Source organism: Macrobrachium rosenbergii, chromosome 4, assembly GCF_040412425.1.
Source record: "Macrobrachium rosenbergii isolate ZJJX-2024 chromosome 4, ASM4041242v1, whole genome shotgun sequence".
NCBI lineage: Eukaryota > Metazoa > Arthropoda > Malacostraca > Decapoda > Palaemonidae > Macrobrachium > Macrobrachium rosenbergii.
Window position 1 is genome coordinate 80,812,658 of NC_089744.1, and position 26,265 is coordinate 80,838,922.

Sequence of the window (26,265 nt, forward strand, 5' to 3'; positions counted from 1 at the left end):
AGGTATTTGTCTCTTAATTTCCGTGTGTATGTCATTTGGTATTACCTTTTCTGATGACTCTTGCTCGTGTTTAAGTGATTTTCAACGATATTAGCGCGATGCAGAAATTGGGTCCCAGTTTCAATACAGGCTTATAAGAGGCGAAATTGGACCTACTTCCAGAAATGCCAAATTCGTTTGAAACCAAGCCTGGAGAGCCCATCAGGCTAAAGATTTTGTCAATTTTATTTCTGATGGAGGCTCGACTCTATTTTTTTTTTTTTTTTTAGCTTATGGCTCATTATTTCCTTCTAAGTCTCTTCCCCCCGCTCCCTCCCCGCCCTCTCTCTCTCTCTCTCTCTCTCTCTCTCTCTCTCTCTCTCTCTCTCTCTCTCTCTCTCTCTCTCTCTCTCTCTTATTAAAATCGGAGGATGTTATTATTCCTTAAAATCCATCCGTCCCGTTCAGGACTACTTACTACACACACACACACACACACACAAACACACACCACAGACACACACACATATAATATATATATAATTTATATGTATGTGCGTGCGTGTGGGTGTGTGTATGTGTATATATATATATATATATATATATATATATATATATATATATATATATATATATATATATATATATATATATATATATATATATATATATATATATATATATATATATATAAAGCACTGGGTTCCCGGCCTACAGCCCTATCAGTCATTATAGATATAAATGGGTATAAGTGTCTGCTAGGGTCCAGAAATACAGCCGTGGGGCTAGCAACTTCACCCGGTAAGACCCCAAGACTTGCTGAAAATCGAAGATTTGAGCCATTTTGGCACTATCCTCCCCAAGGGGAAAACTAGCGAATACTGAGCTAGATAGTTTGGTTATTAAATGCAATACATAATTTTATAGTATATTACCTGAAAGTATAAGTGTGTGTTTCTCTGTTACTACGTAAATGTATTTTGCATGCCGTCAAGTTCGAGATCTCATGACAGGGTCTTTTTGGCGTTATTAGGAAGACGTCAAAAGGTATACGTCAAGGCTACGTTAGTTAAGACATTAGTTGAGACCACGGTCTAGTCTTTCTCAGGGCGAAGGTCTTCCTAGACCGTGGTTAAGACTGACATGTTTACGCAAGCGAAAACATTGACCAGTGTTCATATATTTCTGTAGTAAGCTTTGGATGTTGTATAACAACAGTAACGTTCGTTATCCTCAGTTTTCTTTACAATGCAACATTTGCCAACTGAAATAAACATATAAAATATAAGCAGAAATCTTTAAATAACTTACGCCACTCTTGCAATGCAAAATGGTTTAATTTTTTTTTTTTTTTGTCTTCATGTGAGATGCTGAAGACAGTTCCCTAAAGCTATTCAGGCGTACCTATGCCAGTGCAGGTAAACTTGGTGTACCTGCAGTGGTACAGGTAACGTAAGTAAGTGGTGCAGGTAATGTGAATAACTAAAAATGGTGAAAATGCTGCCAATGCACTTGGTGTATTGACAGCAGTTCACAATTTATTTACACTTCTTAACACTAGACCAACCTATACGAACCTTAACTACGAATATTGCTGAGCAACTGTCAGGCTACCCACCACAATGCCTACTCCATGATCTATGACCTTGCCAATGGCACCCCCAGAGTCACATCATGGCCATCGGTGGCTATGGTCACATACTCCTTCCTTTTTCCTTCCACACGTCCCTTAAGAGGAAAGGTCAAGGTAGCGGCCCTCTCCCACGCGTCGAGCTTGCGGCCAAAACGAGTGGTAGAGTCGCTGAAGATAATTGCTCGGTTTTTAAACAATGAGCGAATGCGGTGCCGATGCAAATGCCTTCACGACTCACGACTCATTCCGTCGTCTCTTGATCTTCGATAGTGATAGAAGTAGCCCTCTATTTTTCTCAAAAGATACCATAGTAATTTCGTTTTTTTTTTTTCTTAAAAGATACTAGCTTCCATCATAGGCCCATTAGTTTGATAATTGCATTTTTGGATCTGTTTCATATCGGATTCTTATGCAATACTTAAATCTCTAAATTGGCTTCCATCATAGGCCTATAAGGTTGATAATTGTCCCCTTGTATTTCTTTCATATCAAATTCTTGTGCAATACCTAAATCTCTACGACTGATTCCACCGTCCCTTAGTCTTCTAGAGTGATGGTATTTTCGTTTTGATTTCTCATCTTTTGAATAATAATAATAATAATAATAATAATAATAATAATAATAATAATAATAATAATAATAATAATAATAATAATAATAATAATAATAATGGAGAAGCAAATCCACAGTTATGTATATGTACATATATTTAAAGATAAATCAGTATAGATACCTTTCGGGAACTTGTTCGGTTCCCCGAACAAATTCCCGAAAGTTATCTATATTGATTTATCTTTAAATATATGTACATATACATAACTGTGGATTTGCTTCTCCATTTTAAGACTCATGCTACTATGAGTATTTTTTAATAATAATAATAATAATAATAATAATAATAATAATAATAATAATAATAATAATAATAATAATCAAAAGGTACGTTCATCCATCATAGGTCTATACGGTTAATAATGACCCTTTTAAATTTCTTTCAAATTAAATTCTTGTGCAATACTTAAACCTCCTTCTCGGTATCCACGTAAAAAGTCCTTCACGGTCAATCTTCCAGACATGCGCAGTGATGACGAGTTTAAGATGGCACGAGAGGATAAATACTTAATGGTTGTCCTTCACCGTGGAAGATGCTCCTCTTGACTGCATGACTGTGCATCTTGTGTTATATAATTTTTATCATGCTGTGATTCCAGGCTTCTTTGCGTTGTCTGTTTTCTTTATATGTCAGATTTTGATCATATATGCTCTTTACTCTGAGGAGCATAACTAGCCTGCGTTGTCTGTTTATTTACCTCATTTTTAAGCAAATATTTTGTTTGCTCTTTAAGCCACATTGAATTTTTTGTAACAGCTGAAATGTTCATTCGCCGTCGATGATCATCGATTTCTGACGTAATTGTTTCATTGTTAAACCTCTCTCTCTCTCTCTCTCTATTTGTTTTATTATTTTTTTCTCAGGGTAATTATCTCTCTGTCTATCTCTCTGTTGCATTATTTTTTCTTTGGGTAGTTATTGTTATTTCTTTCTCTCTCTCTCTCTCTCTCTCTCTCTGTTGTATTATTTTTTCTCTGGGTAATTACTGTCATCTCTCTCTCTCTCTCTCTCTCTCTCTCTCTCTCTCTCTCTCTCTCTCTCTCTCTCTCTCTATTATTTTCTCTCTCTCTCTCTCTCTCTCTCTCTCTCTCTCTCTCTCTCTCTCTCTCTCTGTTGCATTATTTTTCTCAGGATAATTATTGTTCTCTCTCTCTCTCTCTGTTGTATTATTTTTTCTCTGGGTAATTATCTCTCTTCTCTCTCTCTGTTGTATTATTTTCTCTCTTGGTAATTACTGTTATCTCTCTCTCTCTCTCTCTCTCTCTCTCTCTCTGTTGCATTATTTTTTCTTTGGGTAATTATTGTTATCTCTCTCTCTCTCTCTTTGTTGTATTATTTTTTCTCTGGGTAATCATTGTTATCTCTCTCTCTCTCTCTCTCTTTGTTGTATTATTTTTTCTCTGGGTAATTATCTCTCTTTCTCTCTCTCTGTTGTATTATTTTTTCTTTGGGTAATTATTGTCATATCTCTCTCTCTCTCTCTCTGTTGTATCATTTTTTCTCTGGGTAATTATTGCTATTTCTCTTTCTCTCTCTGTTGAATTATTTTTCTCTGGGTAATTATTGTTATCTCTCTCTCTCTCTCTCTCTCTCTCTCTCTCTCTCTCTCTCTCTCTCTCTCTCTCTGTTGCATTATTTTTTCTTTGGGTAATTATTATTATCTCTCTCTGTTGTGTTATTTTTTTCTCTGGGTAATTATTGTTATTTCTCTCTGTTGTATTATTTTTTCTCTGGGTAATTATTGTTATCTCTCTCTCTCTCTCTCTCTCTCTTTACATTATTTTTTCTTTGGGTAATTATTGTTACCTCTCACTCTCTCTCTGTTGCATTATTTTTTCTTTGGGTAATTATTGTTATCTCTCACTCTCTCTCTGTTGCATTATTTTTTCTTTGGGTAATTATTGTTATCTCTCACTCTCTCTCTCTCCGTTGCATTATTTTTTCTTTGGGTAATTATTGTTATCTCTCTCTCTCTCTCTCTCTCTCTCTAGTGCGATTTTTTTCTCTGGGAATTCACTGATAAAAAACCGGCATTCTAAACAGATTATATCACACCTCCTCGATCTATACGGCAACGCAAGGAAAAAAGGAGTGGCAATATGGCCGAAGGGAGTTGCGCGTCCGTGATCCATTGCCGCGTTTTTTTTTCTATCTATCTATTTTTTTCAAGGTGGTCACAGCTCTGAAGGTCAAGGGGAAATGCCGTCTGTGAAGGTGGCTTGTAACCTGTTCATTGCTGCTTTTACTTTTCTGACTAAGCTCATTATGAGGGGTGTGCCTTCATTTCAAGTTTGTATTATTATTATTATCATGGTTATTTTATTATTATTATTTATTATTATTATTACTATGGACGTGCCTTCATTTCAAGTTTGTATTATTATTATTATCGTTGTTATTTTATTATTATTATTATTATTATAATTATTATTATTATTATTACTATTATTATGGGTGTGCCTTCATTACAAGTTTTTATTATTATTATTATTATTATTATTATTATTATTATTATTATTATTATTATTATTATTATTATTTCCGTGTTGCCAATGCTTCTGATAACTTACTGATAAAGCATAGACGGGTACACATCTTAACGATGTGCTCCGGTGACGTGGGCGTTTTACAGTCCACGGAGATTACAAAATTGTTTCATTTTGTATTCTGAGCAGTAATTAAATTAGGTATGTTGAGTACTTTCTCCCGGCGATAATTACAGATTATTGAGGCGTAGATCATTCACAAGATAATCTTGTAAAACCTTGAGTTTCATGTACAAATATTCGCTTTATTTCATGATAATCAATTAATGAATATGTGAGATAACTGTGATGAATGCTGCCTCTCTCTCTCTCTCTCTCTCTCTCTCTCTCTCTCTCTCTCTCTCTCTCTCTCTCTCTCTCTATTAAACCTCAATACATCCTTGATCAATGTTTTTACATACATACATACTTACATACACGTGTAAAACCTGACAGTGTGACACGTGTACAGCTCGTCGTGTGGCAAGCGACGTGTGTCAGCATCTGAAGACAAAATTCTGCTTGAGCAGTTTCATCCTTGGCTGAGCAGTCAGAGGATGGACGGCAATCAATCAGATGTATGTTTCTGTTTTCAAACACACACACACACACACGTGCGTATATATATATATATATATATATATATATATATATATATATATATATATATATATATATATATATATATATATATATATATATGTATGTATGTATATATATATAGAGTATATGTGTATAGTTATATCATACTACTAATTAATGGCAAACCCTATAAAATGAAAAAACTATGCACTTGTTTCCAGAATACCTGAGAGCTGTATGGACATTCATTCCTTTTAGAGAGGTAAAATTCATGTGAATAAAAACAACTTTCGCCCACGCAAGATTAGTAACCCAATACGCGACGCGTTCATTCCTTTCAGTACCCTTTAGTACAATAATACTTCATTATGCTAATGGTGAGTGAAAGTCTGCCTTTCACGCCTTCCTAAATCTGCGCGTTTATCGTTCACAGCCAGTTCTTTTCTCAGGTAAAGGCTGCTACTGAATAGAAGAAAACTATAAGTACAAAAAACTAAGCGAACTTGAAACTCTTCCTATGGGTTCGAATCTCACGTTGCTCTATATAGGTCTAGGCGTGCGAAAGCAATAACTTGGCTCTTATCTTTTGCACATTGTCTTCGAATACCTTCCCAAATTTCAAGGTATCGTCGTCTTCGTATGGGCATCCCAGCGTGCACGGGTACATGTGATACGTAAGTAAAGGACAAAGGTTAAAGAGACGTCTGATGTCCAGCAGTCTAGCTCCGAAGGTCATCACCAGGGAATCAGCCTATGAGTTCATTATCAATCCCGTCATTGCAAGAGCTGGATTAACGTTCAGTCTATTCTTTATTATTATTATTATTATTATTATTATTATTATTATTATTATTATTATTGATGTGGCATTCCTTAGAATAACATTTTCATTCCCACGTTCACTTAGTTGAATCTCACCGATGCACTAATAATAGACCAACATTCGCGTCTTCGATAAGGTACAAAAACTGGTGGGTGTGTGTCCTTCACTGCTTCTTGGCTACAACATAAGATTCTTTTTATCATCTATGGAATGCTGTGACCACCTTCTCGGAATACAGAAGATTAAGTGTGCAGAATTACTGTGCCCCATAGAAACACCTTTTCGTATATGATCGTATCAAATCATTTTGTAACGGTTGGAAGTCTAATAGGGGTGTTGGAACACTGAAAACAATGAACTCGTGCGCAGATTCAATTCCAAATATGACTAAGTGTGTATATTTCTATCTTTAATGCATCTAGTTCATTGTAATGAGGTTGTGGCGTATAACAGTCAGACACACCAAGGAGAATTGCATAATAGGACAGGGCGAGGTTCACGGCTAATCCAGTGAATCGTCCTCGTGAGTTCGGAAGGAGTTGTAGGCTAGCAAGCTTTCAAAACCTAAAAGAAAATAAAACCACTAATTTAACAGCGCCCCCCCCCCTCCTCTCTCTCTCTCTCTCTCTCTCTCTCTCTCTCTCTCTCTCTCTCTCTCACACACACACATAAAATGACCTAGATAGATTCTTAGAACTGTTATCTTCAAGTCCTGAAAGAACATAAGAACAGACGACCTCACGTCTGGATTTTTTTTTTTTTTTTTTTTTTTTACTCCTCATGACTTTATCCCGCAAGCTTCGTTGAAAGGCCTACCACGATAGAGTGATCTCTGACCAGTCAGTATTTTGAATGAAGTGATACTTAACGAGAAATGAAACTGTCTACATGAATCAGGCCTCGATGTTATTCTAACAAACAAAGGTTAAAAAAAAACGCACACACGTTTATCTTTCGCTCTCCAAAAGAGACTGTTACATTAGAATAATCTGTGACCCCGCCCTCTCTCTCTCTCTCTCTCTCTCTCTCTCTCTCTCTCTCTCTCTCTCTCTCTCTCTCTCTCTCTCTCTCTCTCTCTCGATAAATCTTGATCAAATTTTCCTTATTTTCAGACATTTACATCCTGACACTTTATTTTATTTTGTGCATATTCGTATGCATATTTCCTTGTTACCTTTTTTGGACATGAGTAATTCTATCTATCAACCATCAGTCCAAACACACATCACCCAACACAGCAAGAATCATTTCTGCTCAGTGGTGGATCACTGGATTTTCATTTGCAAGGTCCGTGGTTCCATTCCACCCTGACTAATGGTACACCTAGCTGTAGATAGCATTAGCTGGGAGTCAAAATGTCGCTCCAACATTAAGCCGTTTCCTTTATGGGATCTGGCTCGGAAAAAAGTGTAAAAATAATATTTATTTATTCGTTTCTGTGCAAATTTAATTATACATTGTTTATGTGGGGAACAGCGTTTCCTTTCGACATATAAACTAATCACTTTATGATCACCATATCTAGGCAATCATACCCTGAGTCTAACTTCTACAGCTTTTTTTTTCAACTTTTACTAAGAAAATTTACATAGTTTTGCACATAGTTATCTTTTATACAAATATATTTTTTTTATATTGTATACATATATATTTTTTGTTAGTTATCACAATGTGGTTAATATATCATTTACATCTACGTACCTCATTCATCTACACAAATGTTACTCCCATTTCTCGAGATGAACATATTCTCTAATAAAAAACAAATGACATTTATCCTCAAGTGCTTTTAACAACATAAATCTTGTTTTGAGCATTCTGTCTTTTAGAAGTGAAATCGTACTTAACTCATCTGCTAAGGGCATTACTTTATGAAGATACCAAATTCCAGTTATATATTCACTTATTAATATCATTGCTGTATTTTTTTCCTTTTGTGTATAGGCTTGAAAATCTGGATCAAATTAGTTTGCTGACCACCACAAGCAGCGAGCGTGGGATTACGAACTTTACAATCACGTAGCGCAATTACATATCTGATATCTGCCCTCTACACGGTCACTTCAACTTTAAGTAAATAGTAATCGGAAAAGGGGAAAAAAAATACCGAATATATCTGGTTTGGCTCGCGCTCCTTAGTCCTAGTTGAGACACCGCAACCAGCGAGCATGAGATCACAAACTTATCTGATAGCTGCCCTCTACGCGGTCACTTAAACTTTAAGTAAATAGTGCTTGGAAAGAAGAAAAAAATACCGAATATATCTTGTCTGGCTCGCGCTCCTTAGTCCTAGTTGAGATTAAAGAAAGTGAGTTGAAGGAGGCCACTTACGAATGCGTCCACCACCACACCCACAAAACAGGCGTTGTCCAGAGCTGCTTACCGGTGGTCAATGAACATGCGATTTAGGCCAAGGGTCAGTCACTGGGACCAATGAAGTCGCCATGTTCCTACTCCTTAATGATGACTGGTAAGGTGACAAGTTTGGGAACCTGCTTGGCTTCGTTATGAGATCTTAGTAAGTTTGTTAGAGAACATTTACGCAATCAGTTTTGCACTATCATTGATAAATTTTGAGGACAAACTCATTTCTAGCAGGAAGTTTAACTTGATCAGACTTCTTACTTCATTTACTAAAAAAAAAATTCTGAATGCTTTTGCAGCTCATCTGTGATAAGGGGTTATTATTAATATTAAGAAATAACTACCTAAACAAATCATTGGATAATTAGGCCAATGTAGAGAGAGAGAGAGAGAGAGAGAGAGAGAGAGAGAGGAAACCAAACATTTCATTAATCTATCTGTCTATTCATCTATTTCTTGCCATGTTACTTCATTTTGGACAACTAATTAAAATTCAGGTCAGTACAATGTGAGCTGTGTTGAAATATGATGGCATCGTTTTTATTCCATAGCAGCTTTGACAAAGGCCGCTAGAGTAACAGGATTTGCAACATACGATACTAATTGTGCACGACAAAAAAAATAAAAATCAGTGAAAGCTGTTTTTGAAGACACGGTTTGTCTCTTCCTTTCGCTTCTGTTTTAAATAGATCATGGAATTTTAGCACTGAATCGAAATTCAATACATTTACATTCTCTCGGATATTTTTTTTTTTTTTTTTGCTGAGATTTACTAGCTGAACATGATTCTACTGTTTAATATTAATGCTTGTGGTTTCCAGTTTACTAGACGCATTATGTAATATGTTGCAGAAAAATGTCTACCATATCCACGTAATGTACAATACTGGCATTCTTACGAATTCTTTACAATATAATCAGTATCGTAAGGATATCATATAAAACGAAATGCCAACAAGACTCAGAGTAAGAAAGATCCAATAGCATCGTCATCTTGCATTTAAAAGCCGGTGTCCCCAGACCGTCCAACACGCAAGGAAAGTCATAAGGCGCTCCAGGGCTAGACCGATAACATCTCTTGAGAGAATTGGTTATATAATAAAAAGCCAAACTGCATTCTTGCGACTCTATAAGGGTTTCGGTGCCTCTTCTCCGCTCCGGGAGAACTTGTTTGCTTGTCATGACTCGAGTCAAAGCGAGAGGAACGTGCAAACCGAAGTTCTATGGAAAAACAGGTTTTGACGGAGAGCGAGAATTCCCAGTTACCTATGTGGCCACTCGTCGGTCAGTTTTTCCAGTTTTCTAGGAAAACAACACGCGTCTACTTTCAGGGAATTAGTGGCTACCTTAATTTTTAGTGACCTTTCACTCGCTAACAAGAGCAAAGTTATTTCTTTGTTATTAATATTGTCGTTTGTGTAAAAACATTATAGAACATCGAAGCATTTATTCAGTACCTTCTCCTTCCCATCTAAACCATAGAGAGTAACCATAGCATCTGTGGTGTTACGCTCTGCTTCTAATACTCTTAAATTATTAGTTAGAGAAACGTAAATATTTAGATTACCCAAGGCAATTATTCAAACACTGATCAAATTAATAAAAATATTATTTAATATTTAATTATATATTACCGAAAAATCAAATAAATATATATAGTAGTGAAATCACTGGATACTTATGCAATACTAAGTATTAACACTCTTCACACAAAGAAATACATAAGACAATAAATTCTTAATAACGAGTAAATACTCGAAATACACAGCACTCACTTAATACAGAGTAAACACTTCATAATGCTAAGTCACGTACATAAAAGAAAAATACAAGAGAATCAATACTTTACCCATACTATTAATATAACTTTTTCACTTTACATCCTTTCGTAATATTAGTTAGTATAATTCACAACTTGTCAATACAATTCCAGGAGATACACTGGTACGTACGAGACTAAGTAGCCAAGTAAACTTTTAAAGGATCAAAACATCAGAACTTTACTCTTTTTAGAATACAAGGAGGAAAAATACAATAACATTACACTCCCCAATCAAACCTACACTGCCATCTATTGGATGACCCTCGCATCTCATACGAAAACAAATACAAATAAGTCAAGTTATAACAGTGGGTTTACCTGACCACGGTCAGATTATATTCCTTTAGCGGTTGTGGCTTCAGAGAGAGAACCAGTGGTACTAATTCGTCTTTATAACCTTTTTACAACAAATTCTCTGATAAAACTGGATATACTATTGTAATTTATGTATTGCAAACAACTTGTTTTCCTATCAATAAGCTTCGTATATGAATTTGGTTAATACGCGAACACTCGTATAACTAGCATTAAATTATTATAAGAATATTAGAAATACAAATCTGGATTCTCTCTCTCTCTCTCTCTCTCTCTCTATACTCATTTTTTCCCTTTGGAAAGGGATGGCGCAGAGAGGGTGGAGCCTACCTAGTCTCAGAAAGTCTTCAAGGATAAGGTTGCTAGCTCTACGACCTTTTCTTTACTCTAAGCTGGCGCTAATGCCAATTCACAGCATGGTGCGAACCGCGGACTTTGCAAACGCAAACTGATCGCTCTCTTACTGAAATCCACTTATTTTTCTAACACTCTACTAGTCAAAGTTACATTAATTTGCTTGAATAATAAGATAAATCAATTCACAGAAAAAAATTTAAATTATAGTGTAGACATTTAAGGAGGCAACATTACGTTAAAAATAGAATATGCATTACTGAAATATTCATTTCAGTTAGAAATTTCATCATTTACGATTAAGAATATCACATTTTTTTTTAGTAAGAATTAGCCGTTATTTACTTGGAAACCGCTAAAAATTAAAAATGAGATCACCATGAATCCTGGAAACCTACTAAGCCTTGGCAAGAGGAACACAAACCCTTTTAAACTTCGGCTCTCTTTCCAATCGTTCTCCGGCCGGCCAATGATGAATTGGAGGAATTTATTTCTGGTGATAGAAATTCATTTCCCGCTATACTGTGGTTCGGATTCCACAATAAGCTGTAGGTCCCGTTGCTAGGTAACCAATTGGTTCTTAGCCACGTAAAATAAGTCTAATCCTTCGGGCCAGCCCTAGGAGAGCTGTTAATCAGCTCAGTGGTCTGGTTAAACTAAGGTATAACTAACTTTCCAATCGTTAACTCGACTAATCCCGGGAATGTAGAGAGGAAGACTTAATGAAGGTTGAATTGAACTGACTTGAATATAGAAACTAGGCCAAAGGCCAAGCACTGGAACCTATGAGGTCATTCAGCGCCGAAATGGAAATTTACAGTAAAAGGTTTGAAAGGTGTAACGGGAGGAAAACCTCAAAGCAGTTGCACTATGAATCAATTGTTTAGGAGAGCGTGGAAAGGAGGTACAGTAAAACGAACGAAAGGGGTTCCAGCTGCTAGGGGCCGAAGGCACGCTGCAAGGAACCTTAAGAAATGAATACAGTGCACCACATGAGGTGCACTGACGGCACCAACTCCCGTTTCGTTTCTGTACGGTAGTGATAATGTTTCCGTGGAAAAACCCGAAAAGCTGAGAGAATGTGCCACTATGAAAGGTCTATTGAACTTTTAGGCTTCCTTGACATATAAAACAGACAAAAGACATTGCAGTCTGACCTTCCCTTCCGCTAGATTCCAGTTTATAGTTCAGTTATGTCAGTAATTCGCTGTGAACTGGCGCATTCGTAAGATCGAAAATGAACCTTGCAAAGTCATATAAATATTTCACTCAAAACTGTTTTACGGTTGCTGTTCATTTGCGCAACAATCTACATATATATATATATATATATATATATATATATATATATATATATATATATATATATATATATATATATATATATATATATATATATTTTTTTTTTTTTTTTTTTTTTTTACTTCAGTCGCTGAAATAGCAGTACTTGTCGCTTTTTCCTGCCGACGTGATATACAAAACTAAAACAATTATTGTCAGTCTCCTGTTTCATTTTATGTAATATTACGCCACTAAAGCATAAAACCTTTCGGATTTTATGGAATCGCTAACCTACAACACTTACCCTTTTAATATTTAGAAGTTGTAACTGAGACTTTTACTTTTCTCTTACAGCAAATCAGTACCACCGTATTTCCGTTATGAGCAAAAATAAAAAAAGTTTATTATTAACTTTAGAAATATTGCATAAGGAACGGAGTTTTGCTGCCTTGAAAAATTCATTTATTGTACAAAAAAATAAACAAGTAAAAAATGCGCCGATCTTTCTTCGGCGCAGTCGAGTTTTCTGGCCACCGTACAATACTGTATGAGCCGCGGCTCATGAAACTTTCAACTACGGCCCGGTGATGACCTGTCCTATAGCGTTGCCAGATGTACGATCATGACCAAATTTAGCCTTAAATGAAATAAAAATTACTGAGGCTAGAGGGCTGCAATTTGGTATGTTTGATGCTTGGAGGGTGGATGATAAACATACCAATTTGCAGCTCTGTAGCCTCAGTAGTTTTTAAGATCTGAGGGCGGACGGACAGACAAAGCCGTTACAATAGTTTTCTTTTATGGAAAACTAAAATTGCCAATAAGTCAACATTCCTGAACCCATTTGTTTCGCTGATTAGTGTTAACTCTATGATGCGTGTTTGTTTGCATACACAAGCAAACAAGTCGGTTATTGTTTAAACGGACTATATTTCTTACTGAAAATTGGAGAAAAGGACACACGCAGCAAAGCCGATGACAAGGCAAATTTTGAAAATCGTCACATTCCTTGTGTATGAAAAGCCTCTCTCTCTCTCTCTCTCTCTCCCCCCACCCCAATGAACTTGTGTGTCTTTGATAACCCTGTTATAGGATTGCATCGACGACCTTCATCGTTGCGACGCCAGATAACGAACAAATCAGTTAATAAAAAAAAACAGCAGGAGATGCTTCCCTTGACCGCTATAGCTAATGTTCTCCCATCGACTGGGAGCTGCCCCCACCCAGCTACAGTTGTACATCTGACATTTTCTAGTTACTTAGAATGCAATACAAGGTGGCCATGTGTTTAACATGTGAAAAAAATTATGTAAAGTTATCTTGCATATTGTTACTCAGTTACAGAGACATCCGCGCATACAGATTAAGTTAATGACACAATTCCATAATTTTATGAGCTAGGCTGAATATAAACCTTTGATCTTTTGTTTAAAAAATGCCACTTTGACGTCCCTTGGCCCCATTCCCAGTAGTAAACGTGTTGGGAACTGGTTCAACAAAGTACTTTCTCGCGTAAAAATTCAGATCGCAATCGGTGTCACTTGCTGGTGTTGTTGCATAATTCGTAAACAAGGTTTGTCGATCAAATGTGAGTTTATCACTCATTTCTTTGATCAAATTTACTGTGTGTGTGTGTGTGTGTGTGTGTGTGTGTGTGTGTGTGAGAGAGAGAGAGAGAGAGAGAGAGAGAGAGAGAGAGAGAGAGAGAGAGAGAGAGAGAGAGAGAGATGTCACGAATACAACGATGTATGTACTATAGGTGATAAATTGCTTAATGTGTTTTTCGGAAATCCCATAAAAACTGTTGAAATGTAGCTTATATATATATATATATATATATATATATATATATATATATATATATATATATATATATATATATATATATATATATATATATATACATATATATACATATATATACAGTATATGTGTGTGCGTGTGAATATATATATATATATATATATATATATATATATATATATATATATATATATATATATATATATATATATATATATATATATATATATATATACACAACTTACATACATAGAAGTACTTAACCACCATTAAGACTGACAGATATACGAGTGCACAGCAGCCCGTCATTCGTTTTTTATACATTTTGCAAACCGAGATCATTACAGATTCAGGCAATCACGAGCGAAAGTGATTTCGTATTATTATCCAATACAGCAGCAGTTCCTTGTGACAGCAGTATTAAATATGCTATTCGATTTATAAGGTCCACTTAAGTATTACAAATCTGAATCCGCTTGATCACCATAAAAGAAGGTTAACTGCCAGTTAAAATATGTCGAATTACTAATATGTAAATAAACACTTATTTAGAGGAAATCTAATACATGCATATTTTTGCACACTTTACACCGGTACCAGTCCACTTGTGACACCAAAGATTGGAAAAATAGGTTCTGTTGCACTGTATGCCTGTGAATTCAAGAGGCTTACGTATGCGATAGTAATATTCACTTACCTTGCTGTTATTTCTCGTATCCATCCTTCTGACTGCGGTCAAATCCTGGAGATGGCATCTGACTTTATTTTTGAATGGTTTAATGAACATAGTTCGGCGACCTGAAATAAATAAATAAATAAATAAATATATATATATATATATATATATATATGTATGTATGCATACACAATATAAGTAATATATAATTATGTATATATGCATATATATGTGTGTAAACATACATATATAATGATAATAAAGAAATGATTGACAAAAGAACAAGAATGGAATATAAAATTTGGGCCAAAGGACAAGCTCTGGCACCTATGATGTCATTCAGCGCTGTAAGTGAAATATAGAGTAGAGGAGGTCTGAAAGTGTAACAGTTGTGAGGAGAGGGTGTAAAGTAATATAGAAAGAGGTACAGTAAAAGGAATGAAAGGGGTTGCAGCTTGGGGCCGAAGGGACGCCACAGAGAATTTAAAGTAATGCCTACAGTGCACTGCCGTTAAATCAGCTCTTCTTCTTTACATTACGAGAAATTTTATGTCACAGAGAACAACCTGTTACTGAATGAACAAAATGTACAATGAAGTTCCCTACGAGGGTCAAAAGAATAACTAGTGAAGCGTGGCAGGGAATTCAAAATAAAAACGACCGAGGTCAGAATAAATATTCTCCCTTTGCCTGAAACTGAGAGAAATAATAAACTGAAAAACATAATTGACTGAACGATTGTGAGTTGAATAAGCAATCAAATGAATGAGTAGACGAACATTCTAAACGTTTGCTGCGCTGAATTAATAAGCAAAATACTTTGGTGTTCTGCTTGCTACAAATATTCGTGGCGTCAAGTGACTTTATAATATTGCTGTTAATGACCCCCGAGGACAAAAGGTCATTCTCCTTTTGAGGTTCACTCGACAAAACCACAAACCAAACTGTATATGGTCGGAGAACGGAGCATCACAATGCAACATTATTATAAGCGGGATGCTAAGATGAGCCGAAACCGGTTTTTTTTTTACATAACCGTTGTTAACTTGTCTCAGTTCTTCTCTGGACCCAGATCAATTGGTATTTATTTACAGAGCGTCACACTGCTTCACTCTGCTTCTTCTTCTTCTTACATTTTTCCTGTCAAACTCTGGATTTTTATGTAACCCGGTTTTCTTTGCTGGTTTCCAGTTATCGCGTGAACGGGTCGAGTTGTTCTTTGCCAAATACACCTGAATGTTCTCGTTAATTGTTCTTGGTGACATATTCAACACGGAAACAGATCAGTCGTGGAAAAATGTGTTGCCTGAGATTAGCTGCTCTATGTGACAGTCTAAGAATGACCGATTTTGTAAGCGAGTTATTTTGTCATCACAATAATTCTGCACAATTACGGGTAACTGGTATGTGCTATGACGTTAAACTTTCACCATTAGAAATTAAACCCAGAGAGGCTCTTATTCATTCTGCAGCAATATGTGATAGATTGTGCAGCCTTTTGCGGAGAACTGAATTCCTCAATAATTCTTTAATATATATATGTCATGCGTAGGAGAGATGGTTTCCATGATGGAAAATCGTCAAAACTTCATTATTGTCCGCCCAAGTTTGATTTATCAGGAGGAGGTAATTCAGTGAGAGCTTTCATCATATTTTCAAAATGCGTTCATCCGTTCTCGAGAGATTTGCCAATCAAATATGTCCACATATAAAAACAGTCTTGGGTACGGTCGTTAGCGAAGGTAATAACTCCTATAAAAGAGAAGAAGAATAAAAAATAATTTAATCAAATTCACAAGAACCGCCGTTATTAGCGCTTATGTCATTGCCTCTTATACTTCAAAGATCAGTATCGCGTGCGTGAAGGTACGATATTTACCAATATTAGATAACTAGAAAAAAAAAAAGCTTCGATTAAACTTGTCGACAAAAGTCGGTTCTATCATTCGGTGAAGTAAAAACAACATAAAAGATTGAAACATAGGTGTGACGTCACGATAATTTGTCCCCACTTAAGATCTACCACTCCCGCCTTCCGGGAGAGGCCCAAAAGAAACATCGCCCCAGGTGAGGTTGGAGTGGGATGTTAAGACCCGGTAAAATGAGTATGAAGACCTTTTCATTGGTAAGGTCAGAGGAAAATTGTGACGAGTTGCGTGAGGAGTTGCAGCATCCATTTGGTAATAGCAGGGAAGAATGCGCTAAAGTTACGTGTACGTAATGGAAATGAAAAGTCAGCCTAGTAATCCCATGACCTATAACCTACGTAAGCGTTGTACTGCAATTTCTTTCATTTTCTTACGAGATCTCTTTTCAAAGTAATCATTGCAGGGAAACCCCTAGATTACTGTTGCTTTGCCTGAAGCTTTTTTTACTTGATTACTTTATCTCGGGTATTATTTAGTTTTGTAATGTTGCAACACTCTGCTATTTGTAGTTTTTGTCTGTGATACAAAGCGAAACTCACATTCACATACAGTCTGGCATTGCATACTCCTAAGTCCCAAATAAGCGATTTCAAAGTAGTTTTCTCATCTGTCCTTCACATGACTGAAGATCTGTTTGTGGTCGCTGAAGAAATGGGATTGCTGTGTGATCTGATGCCGTGCATTTCGAGCATTGCAGCACAGCTATGCGGTTTTGGGTATAAATGCGCTGGATGACCCCATTAATGTATTTTATGACAGTCGTATCGTTTAGATTCACCTTATAGACTCTCATACGCTGTAATTTATCGGTCACTATCATAAATAAGTTGTTACTAATATACATAAATACATACATATATATATATATATATATATATATATATATATATATATATATATATATATATATATATATATATATATATATAAAATAGATGTGTGCGCGCGCGCGCGTTAAATGGTTGCCATTCCTAGAATTCTTGTAATCAAGAACTCATGAGCAAAAGACGGCCGTCCTGACGGCTTTAATATATTCTGGTAGTGCCAAGGGTTTCAAAACACTATGCTTTTTGATCCCGGGACGATTGAAAAAAAAAAATTCAAAACCAGTTCGAAAACAGTTTTGGATTAATCTACCTTCACTCATAGCTATGCGACCATTTGAATGCTAAGTATGATCGCACGCATGAATGCCTGTGATAAATGAGTAAGCTGAGTAGTATGAAATTGCCTCCTTTTCATGCTTCTCTTTCGATATCGTCATTCACCACACCCAAATGTAGTGATTTGCAAAGTTTGTACGCTCAGGTCTATTTTCGGCGGTACAATGTGGCCGTTAAATCAGCTCTTCTTCTTTACTTTACGAGAAATTTTATATAACGGAGAACAACCTATCACTTAATGAACAAAACGTAGAATGAAGTTTAAGAAAATCTTGCAGAACACTGCTCAATTCATCTTGACTAAATAACCATTGATAAAACATCATCTTCAATATGTGTTGTCAGATATCGGGTTTATCCTCTGCTCTCACCAAGTCTTAAGATGAATTGCCGTGAGCGAGCCACTTTTGGGCTTCCATGACAAACGTGATATTAAGAATGCCACACGTCTACGGTAGCTTTTGCAATATGATATTTTATTCATGAGCAGCTACGGTAACCATCTAAGGTCGAGGAGTGATGGGGAATATCATTTCTCCCTAATTTCATTTGCCCTTCACCACTTTTCTCTACCGAATATCTTCACTCGAAGCTATTTTATCTTTTATCACGAGGTACAGACATTTATCAGACAAGGAATTGTCAACAACACATGCTAAACACAGGCTTTCGGTTTTATCGGACAACGAGTGAATGCAATTTTAGTTAACACAGCGTAAGACTGAAATGGAGTTTGATCACCTACTTATCACCTGGGTCTAGCAGTAACGTTGAGAGCAAAAGTATTTGCGAGAAAATTAGCAGTCATATAAACATTCTGTCCTCGCAAGACCAGAATTCGTTGTTGCTACGCATGTCAAAACTTTTTTTTTTCCAGCGCTAGATGAGCCATGAAAAATAGTGCCTTCCCAGTAATTGTGTTACTAACTGCATATTTCCAGCCTAAAGATCAGTTGCAATCAAAAACCCCATCATTTAAACAGGTTACACACAGGCCAGTGCAACTAGTTTCACGCAATCCAGTGTGTACTGGAGATTAGCTTCCTGCGAGAGTGAAAGCTGCTCTGTGTTATCGTTGCATTTAGGTGCATTGCAAAAGCTGTTGCTAGTTTATCGTTAGTGGCACTGGTGCTCTGTTTTGAAGTGACCTCGACCCCTCCGTTGGCACTGAGTAATTTCATAGTTCTTTTATTATTTTTACATTTATTTCTTCAGATAGATTCACTACATAAGCCTATTTTTCTTAGCTGCCTCTTGAAGGTAAAACAGCATAGCACGCATCATCATATATATAATTATTCTTTATAGAAATCTTCGTAGTGTTTCTATTTCATCAGGGTTTATGGATATTTCTTCGGTGCCGGTGAAGTGAACCCTTTGCCCCAATGAAAATGCGATAATCATACAAACTACTGGGGAGTTTTTATATGGCATTGCCCCATAGACTACTGATTGACTGTGAGCCTGCTAAAAATATCTTTCTACGAGTTCTAGCAAAGTCAGATATGAAAGCGAATATTTTGTATACTAAGTTTCAAGGTAATGTTTCATATTTCTAAATTATATTTAACGTCAATTTAAGTGCCTCTTGACAAACACTAATGATATAAATAGCTTAATAGGTGTCGATCTAGAGCATAGTTAGCTAACGTATAAAGAGGCATCTTTGTTACCAAGGTTACCCTAGTACCATAGAAAACTCCAAAGCCCCTATTTTCCATTCTTCATCATAATTATCAAACATTTCTTTCCCTTCTATACTACAGCGTTGAAAATGTAACAAAAAACTCAGATCAACACTATACACCTTTTGTAGAATAAGGTGGAGAAAATGGAAACTAATCCATATTCGAAATTAGGCTTACGTCAGCCTTAGTCAGCGCAGACTTGTCCGATGTTGCAACAAGGTGATGATGTTGTCTCATTTTCCCCTCCAAAGGTCGAATGTTATAACATAAACTAGTTTAAACAGTAGGTTCACCATTTATAGAGCAAGTATTTTAGTGCAAAACGAGAAAAACTTTACAAAAAAAATGCTCTCTCTCTCACACACACGCACACACATACACACACACACATATACACACACACACACACAGCGGCAACACCAGAAGGCGCTAAAGATTACCAGGCATAATTATTTAAACGATTTTTCCACTCTGAGTCACAATTGCCCTTTGCGTCTTGCAACTTTCCCATTGCTTTTGCAAACTGCTCGTGCGCTCCTATTTCTGCATAATTTTTTCCGATTATCTTCATTTCCTTTGTTTCCCTTCTCATATTCCAAATTGTGTCACGGGATTTTTAAACTTAACGATGAGCAAATCTTGTGATGGAATCTCGTTCAAAAAATGATAATTTTATTAAGTATAGAACATAATTTAGAAGAAAAATCTTCATATTACAAAATCAAATTAATGAAATTTCATCTAGGCTGACCCTGTTTTTGAGTCAATTACAAGAAACGCAAAGGTAATATGCATCGCGAATAACATATTCTGATTGGATATCTAATTCAAATCACCTATTCTTAGTTCTATCTTTATTAATGAAGAAATCAAAAGTGACAGTTGATTAGGCAAGTCGCCTCCACGCGTCAGTCAGTCTAATAAGTTTGCTTGGTCTAGTGAACCAACAGTTTTGCAACGAACTGGGCGATCTCAAAAGCCTCTGAATGTTTTTGGATCCTAAACTAATGCCTGCCGTGTGGCTGAAGGTTTGTCTGTTTATTGTGAAATAATGGGATTGCTTTATTACTTGTTAAAGCAATTATCTCCACATACATCTAGGAATTTATCACCTGAAATAGACACCCAACTGACTTCTTCGTGTGGTTTATTATTATTATTATTATTATTATCATTATTATTATTATTATTATTATTATTATTATTATTATTATTATTATTATTATTATTATTATTATTATTATTATTACCTCCGACAGCAAAGTGTCTTTTGTGCCTAAGTGTTAACAGCATCTGGAGAACAGGACAACAAGATTTGGCGGGTAAAAACGGGTGCTCTTACCTGTAGGCATTGAACATAAGATAAGCACAAAGTGGATGGCATCACTTAACTGGTTAGTCCAGAATGAGCTGCCTTATGCCAGTGGTCGCCTTTGCCATAAAATGTGTGGTTAGTTGTTGAAGGGATTAATATGCCTTCTTAGGACCTCTGGACCTCACAGTGACCATCGGTGCACGTTTACTTGTCTGTTTGTAACGGGATAACTTAAAAAAAAAGAGCTGTCTGAATTTTACGAAAATTTCACTGAATGTGGACCTCTGGGAGAGAGGAACCTTACTTTTGAGGAAAAGTGGCCCTTTGGAGGCCGGATTGCTCAGCCTTGACTCAGGTTAGCGATCAACAGACGATCTGATCCTGTCCTGGAGCAACTCCCGCTTGTGGCTTGAAGTAAAAGCATCCTATTGACAGGATGGTTAAAAGAGGCCATTAGTGCTTATTTGCGTCCTTAAAAAGAGTTACCATTAGACTCAAGAAGATGTAATTGCAAAAATCAGACCCAGGACTATTTTGTCGTTAAATGATGAAATTATAAAACGCAGAAAAGACGTTAAAACAATTTTGAACCATAATGTGGGTGTGTCTGCGCAAGACAAGGATTTGGTGATGATGAGAAACGTCATCAACTGAAGAAATCAAGAATTGCCCTAAACATTTTGCGGAAAAAATCCTCATTTGTCCAAGGCAAGTTGCTCTAGACTGTCCAGTTTATATTTAACATAGATTGGTTCATCAATAAAACATGGAGTAACGATCTCCCTTGCAGAGCGTCTGACCTCGACGGCCATATTGAAACTCAAGGTCCAGCAAACAGCACTGTACTGTATATTGTAGACATAACACTAAGACAACGCATTACTTTCTTTTACTCTTTCGTTTAATTATTATAAAAATATGTTTTTATTACATGTAAATTAATCACTACTTTACAATATATTGCGAAATATTATTGTTCTGGGGTCTATTGTAGTTAAAGTAAAGAATTTTGCATTCTAATCTGTATACATCTCAAATATTTGAAAGCGTCTTATAAACAAACCAAGGGAAGAAGAGGTAGAGCCATTTCTTTCTATTTTAAGGCTTTGGAACGATTCTTGGGAAATATTGTTAAAAAAAAAAAAGGCTTCCATAAGATGGTTATTTTGACTTGGGATAAACAATAAAAATACCTTCCGAATCAACGGACGTAGGCCTAGCACTTGCTTGGCCGAGCTTCTTTTCCTTGTTGTTACTATTCTTATGGACTATTCCCTTCCTTGGCATGATGATTTAATAACTTGTACCATAAAGAAATTTTTTTATATATATTCGATATTAAGCTGTAGTTAGAGTAAGGTTTAAATGAAATAGCATCTTTCCAAATGAGTAGTTTGAGGGTAGGCTATAGGTCTAACCTAGGCTACCAAACTTCATTTTCCTGCTAATACCAATCTGCGAGGCATACCGATTGACTAAAACATAAGTTAAATACAACTACTGTATTTTTCACTGCGAACTGAATAAGTAAAGCTGTTTTCTACGGGTTATTTACGTCGTCCTGGAATACTTTCACGGTAAGATGTTTACAAGGCGAGATCTGTTGACACAACCAGTAACCTACAGGCCTACCCCCTACTAAGCATTTTTAATAACGACCGAGATCGTTTACTTTATACTATGTGGAATATATAAGATTAATGATGGTCTGATTTCAGCATTAAAATCGCCACTACACTGTTGTGCCACAACATCCTGAAAATAAGAGGCGTTGACAGCAAGCGTATCTACTGCTAACTAGACATGTATCTGACAAGCACAAAATTGTTGTTAAATACATTTCAGTACGCTTTGCTCACCTGTAAAGTGTTATTCCATTTTCTCCTGGAGAATTCCTGTGCCCGTTTCTGCACTTATAAGCTGCACAAATTATCACTGAAGATACTGAAATAAAAAAAAAAAAGCAGCACAAGCTTGACGCCTATTTAACTTCCTTGTAACCCGGTGTTGGAAGATGGCTACAAGGAGAGTACAAGACTGCAGCGCCCATTGGTGGCAGCACATCAAACCACGTAGTTACTAAAATAGTATGCAGACATCTCCAGTTATTATTGACCCTCTAGGGTTTATTGCAGGATTCCAATTTCGTATGGAAATGGTAAATTCTGCAATGAACAAATTTCTCTACCTCCCGCTGCCTGCTTCCCGCCTTTTACAAAAAATAGATTCATAGCCTTTTGAACTATTTAAAGTATCATCTCTCAATGTAATGGAAATTGTGCGTATTCCCTATTGAAATTATATTGAACTCATAACTAGACCTAACTAGATTTTTATTTAGATCACTTTGCAGCGCTTGTTTTTCTTTTCATATTCAGTTTAAAAGAGAATTTATAAAACTGAAAACTATTATGCCCAGCTACTTTCCATTGAGTAGGTTGCTCGATAACCGATATTAATTCCAAAGTCTTTTATGCTTTGGTGCATAAAAATTCGTCAGGATTCAACTACTTTCTTAATATCCAAAACAAGTCTTATAATACGGATATAGAATGGCAAAAAGAAAATAAAGATAAAGTTAAAGTTGCTTAACAAAGTGAAGCCGAAGTCAGAGACACCACCAGCCTCACCCACCCGTCCATATTGAGCATCGTTCTCGTTAAAACGAATGAAGCCAGATGCCCTTCACCTTCTGGTCTTCTCTGGCACCCGGTCCTCCTCCTATTCCGTCTCAAATTCGGCCAGCCAACAAGGGCCTCTTATATCCGCTGTTGATATAAGTCTTGGTTGTCGGTGCCCGAAGGATTCCAGGTGACAGACGCTCATGTTCTCCCGTGAGGGACGAAGAGCGCCATCTTTAAAGGCCTCTGCCGACCACCCACTTAGCAGTCTCTGGGGACGGTTCACATTATTCTGCTCTTTATTCAACGCGTGAGTCATCAGATCATCACGACGCCATTGTCTGAAAAAGAGAAAGAAAGACGGAAAAGGTCAATGAACTGCGACGCCATATACAAATATAGAATGCGTATATACTGAAGACGAAGGTATAGCAACAAGATGATACCGAAAGTAATGACAAAAGCGTTTACAAAAATGATAAATGTTGAGACATACCCGTTGGCATAGGACTGATGATAGCTGCATAGCAATGATAATGATAGTTATTATGATTATTATTTCATTTGAAATTAGACTAAATTAATATACTACAATGATTACCAAATGATAATATTGCCACGTTAATATAGGTCTACAAGTAACATCAAAAAGCAACTCTAACACAGGGGAAGATATATTGATGATTATAAATTCATAAATTAATTGTAAACAGTAAGCGAACACCGTTGGAAATAGGAAAGAGTGTATAAATACGCGCATCAGAAATTCCTTCCAAATCGCTGTAATCATAGGTCTGGATTCAGAATTGCGGGTATGAAAAGGTGGTCTGAGGAGTTATATCTAACCACATTCGGCCTGTTATCAAGAAGTGCAAATGAGATTTGAAATTAATATCATATATATATATATATATATATATATATATATATATATATATATATATATATATATACATATTTATATTTATATTATATGTATATGCATGTATGTATGTATGTGTATGTGTGGTGTGTGTATGTGTACACAGGGAGTAAGCAAACAACAGTTTGGCTTTCAGGTGACAGAGGGCGAATGTGACAACAAGCTTCGTCACTGTATCAACATGAGTACAATATATTTGACGAGAAAAAATGTATAACAAAATACCTCACAGTTGTCTGACCTGGCGTGTTGGTAGCTGTGTCGAACGCTCTCTCTCTCTCTCTCTCTCTCTCTCTCTCTCTCTCTCTCTCTCTCTCTCTCTCTCTCTCTCTCTCTCTCTCTCTCTCTAAATACTCTACGTCTTGTATAGTTTCCTCTGTAAATCTAACATATAACAGGTTAAATGAAAAATATGCGTGATAATAGAAAGTTACTGAACCACTCCCCAAACAAATTAAACAGTTATAATATAATAATAAAGTGTGGGATTAATTCCCGTCCCCATTTCAGTCACTAATTGCTCTCCATTCTAATTTTATGTCGTTATGTGACCAGTTCACTTAAGTAGCTATACTCTGCTGTGGCCATGTCCATTTGTTGGTGTGTGTATGCAACATCTTTCAGCAGGTGATCCAAGCTTGGCCCTTCCACTTTGCTGCTTCAAAACGAAATGTATCACATATTTTCCCAGTTCCAAGCACTTACCCCAAAACACCCTCTTACAATGTCTTACACACGAACGCACAAACACATTCTTCACGCCGCACCCATAGTATTTTTGGGCGTTAGGTTCTATCCGGGCATAGCTTGCTTCTAGAACATTCGATGCAAACCGCTGATGAGCATTTTTGCCCACTTGCCGTTGACACGGTTGTATCTAAGGTGACATTCGTTAAGCTGCATCAAGCAGCCCGCGCTGAGTCCGCAGACGATTGGGCGTTGATAACGCAAATACTTCCACCTGCAATCCTGCATAGTCACATAAGTCAGCGCTGATTACCGCAAACACTTGTCACGTAGCCACAGAAACAAATGTTTTGGAATTTAGAGAAATCTGTTTTACTTTAGCCAAGTGAGAATAACATTCTGAAAGTTATTTATAAATAGTTGTTCAACTATGGTCTACTCCCTCCCTCTCTTACACTTGATTAGCTAGAAAAAGATGCATTTAATATTAAAAATCCTACTCTTTTTAAATTACTCCTCCAAAATTTTATAGGTTATGTGTAGCCATTTTATCGCCGATATGCCAGCATGCTGTAACCATCTCATTACTAAAAATAGGCCTATATCATAATTATTAGCAGTACGTAATGAATTCTGTACGGAGAACTTTTGATAATCTGCTCAATTCTCAATATGAATCTGAATTATTATTATTATTATTATTATTATTATTATTATTATTATTATTATTATTATCTCTCCCTAACAGGTGTGACACAGTCATGGCCTCAGGCGGGGGCGGGACAACGGTGTCGTGGACAGCCCTGGTCCTCGCCGTGTGTGTCCTGTGCGTCGAAGGTAAGGCGGCTCAGGTCAGGGAAGCCGGCGGCGCTGACGACGAGACTGAGCTGACGTCTTCCTCGTCAGACGAGTATCTGCACGTTGGCAGATCACTCAACCTCCTGCCTAGATACGGTTTCTTGACTTTGTCCATCAAGGTAGACCGATGATGTTTTTTTCAAAGATGGTCGTGTTGTAATTGCTTTTAAAAGGAGAGAGATGGAGAGTACTACTAGTACTAAAACTGGGAGAGAGAGAGAGAGAGAGAGAGAGAGAGAGAGTATATTCTAATTCTAAAATTACTAGAGAGAGAGTATTCTAATTCTAAAATTACCAGAGAGAGAGAGAGTA

At 36.4% G+C, this 26,265-nt stretch overlaps 2 protein-coding genes across 6 annotated transcripts in view; one reads left to right on the forward strand and one right to left on the reverse strand.

Annotated features, from left to right (window-relative positions):
- Nucleotides 1-23,699, reverse strand: part of LOC136836022 (uncharacterized) — a 70,179-nt gene extending 46,480 nt beyond the window's left edge. Inside the window, exons 1-3 of one of the 2 annotated variants that reach the window (XM_067099921.1) lie at nucleotides 23,500-23,699; nucleotides 22,725-22,809; nucleotides 14,793-14,893 (exon numbers count right to left, since the gene is read on the reverse strand). The gene's annotated coding sequence lies outside the window, so the exon portion shown is untranslated. Of the gene's footprint in view, nucleotides 1-14,792; nucleotides 14,894-22,724; nucleotides 22,888-23,499 lie in introns of those variants that run through there. The other variant, XM_067099912.1, reaches the window with a different exon arrangement.
- The window catches only part of tsl (torso-like), a 66,553-nt gene that overhangs the window by 37,089 nt on the left and 3,199 nt on the right, over nucleotides 1-26,265 (forward strand). For all 4 annotated transcript variants that reach the window (XM_067099959.1, XM_067099934.1, XM_067099942.1 and 1 more), the window contains one exon: nucleotides 25,844-26,072. In XM_067099959.1, the coding sequence (XP_066956060.1) occupies nucleotides 25,857-26,072 (216 nt within the window). In that variant the 5' untranslated portion in view covers nucleotides 25,844-25,856. The remainder of the gene's footprint in view (nucleotides 1-25,843; nucleotides 26,073-26,265) is intronic.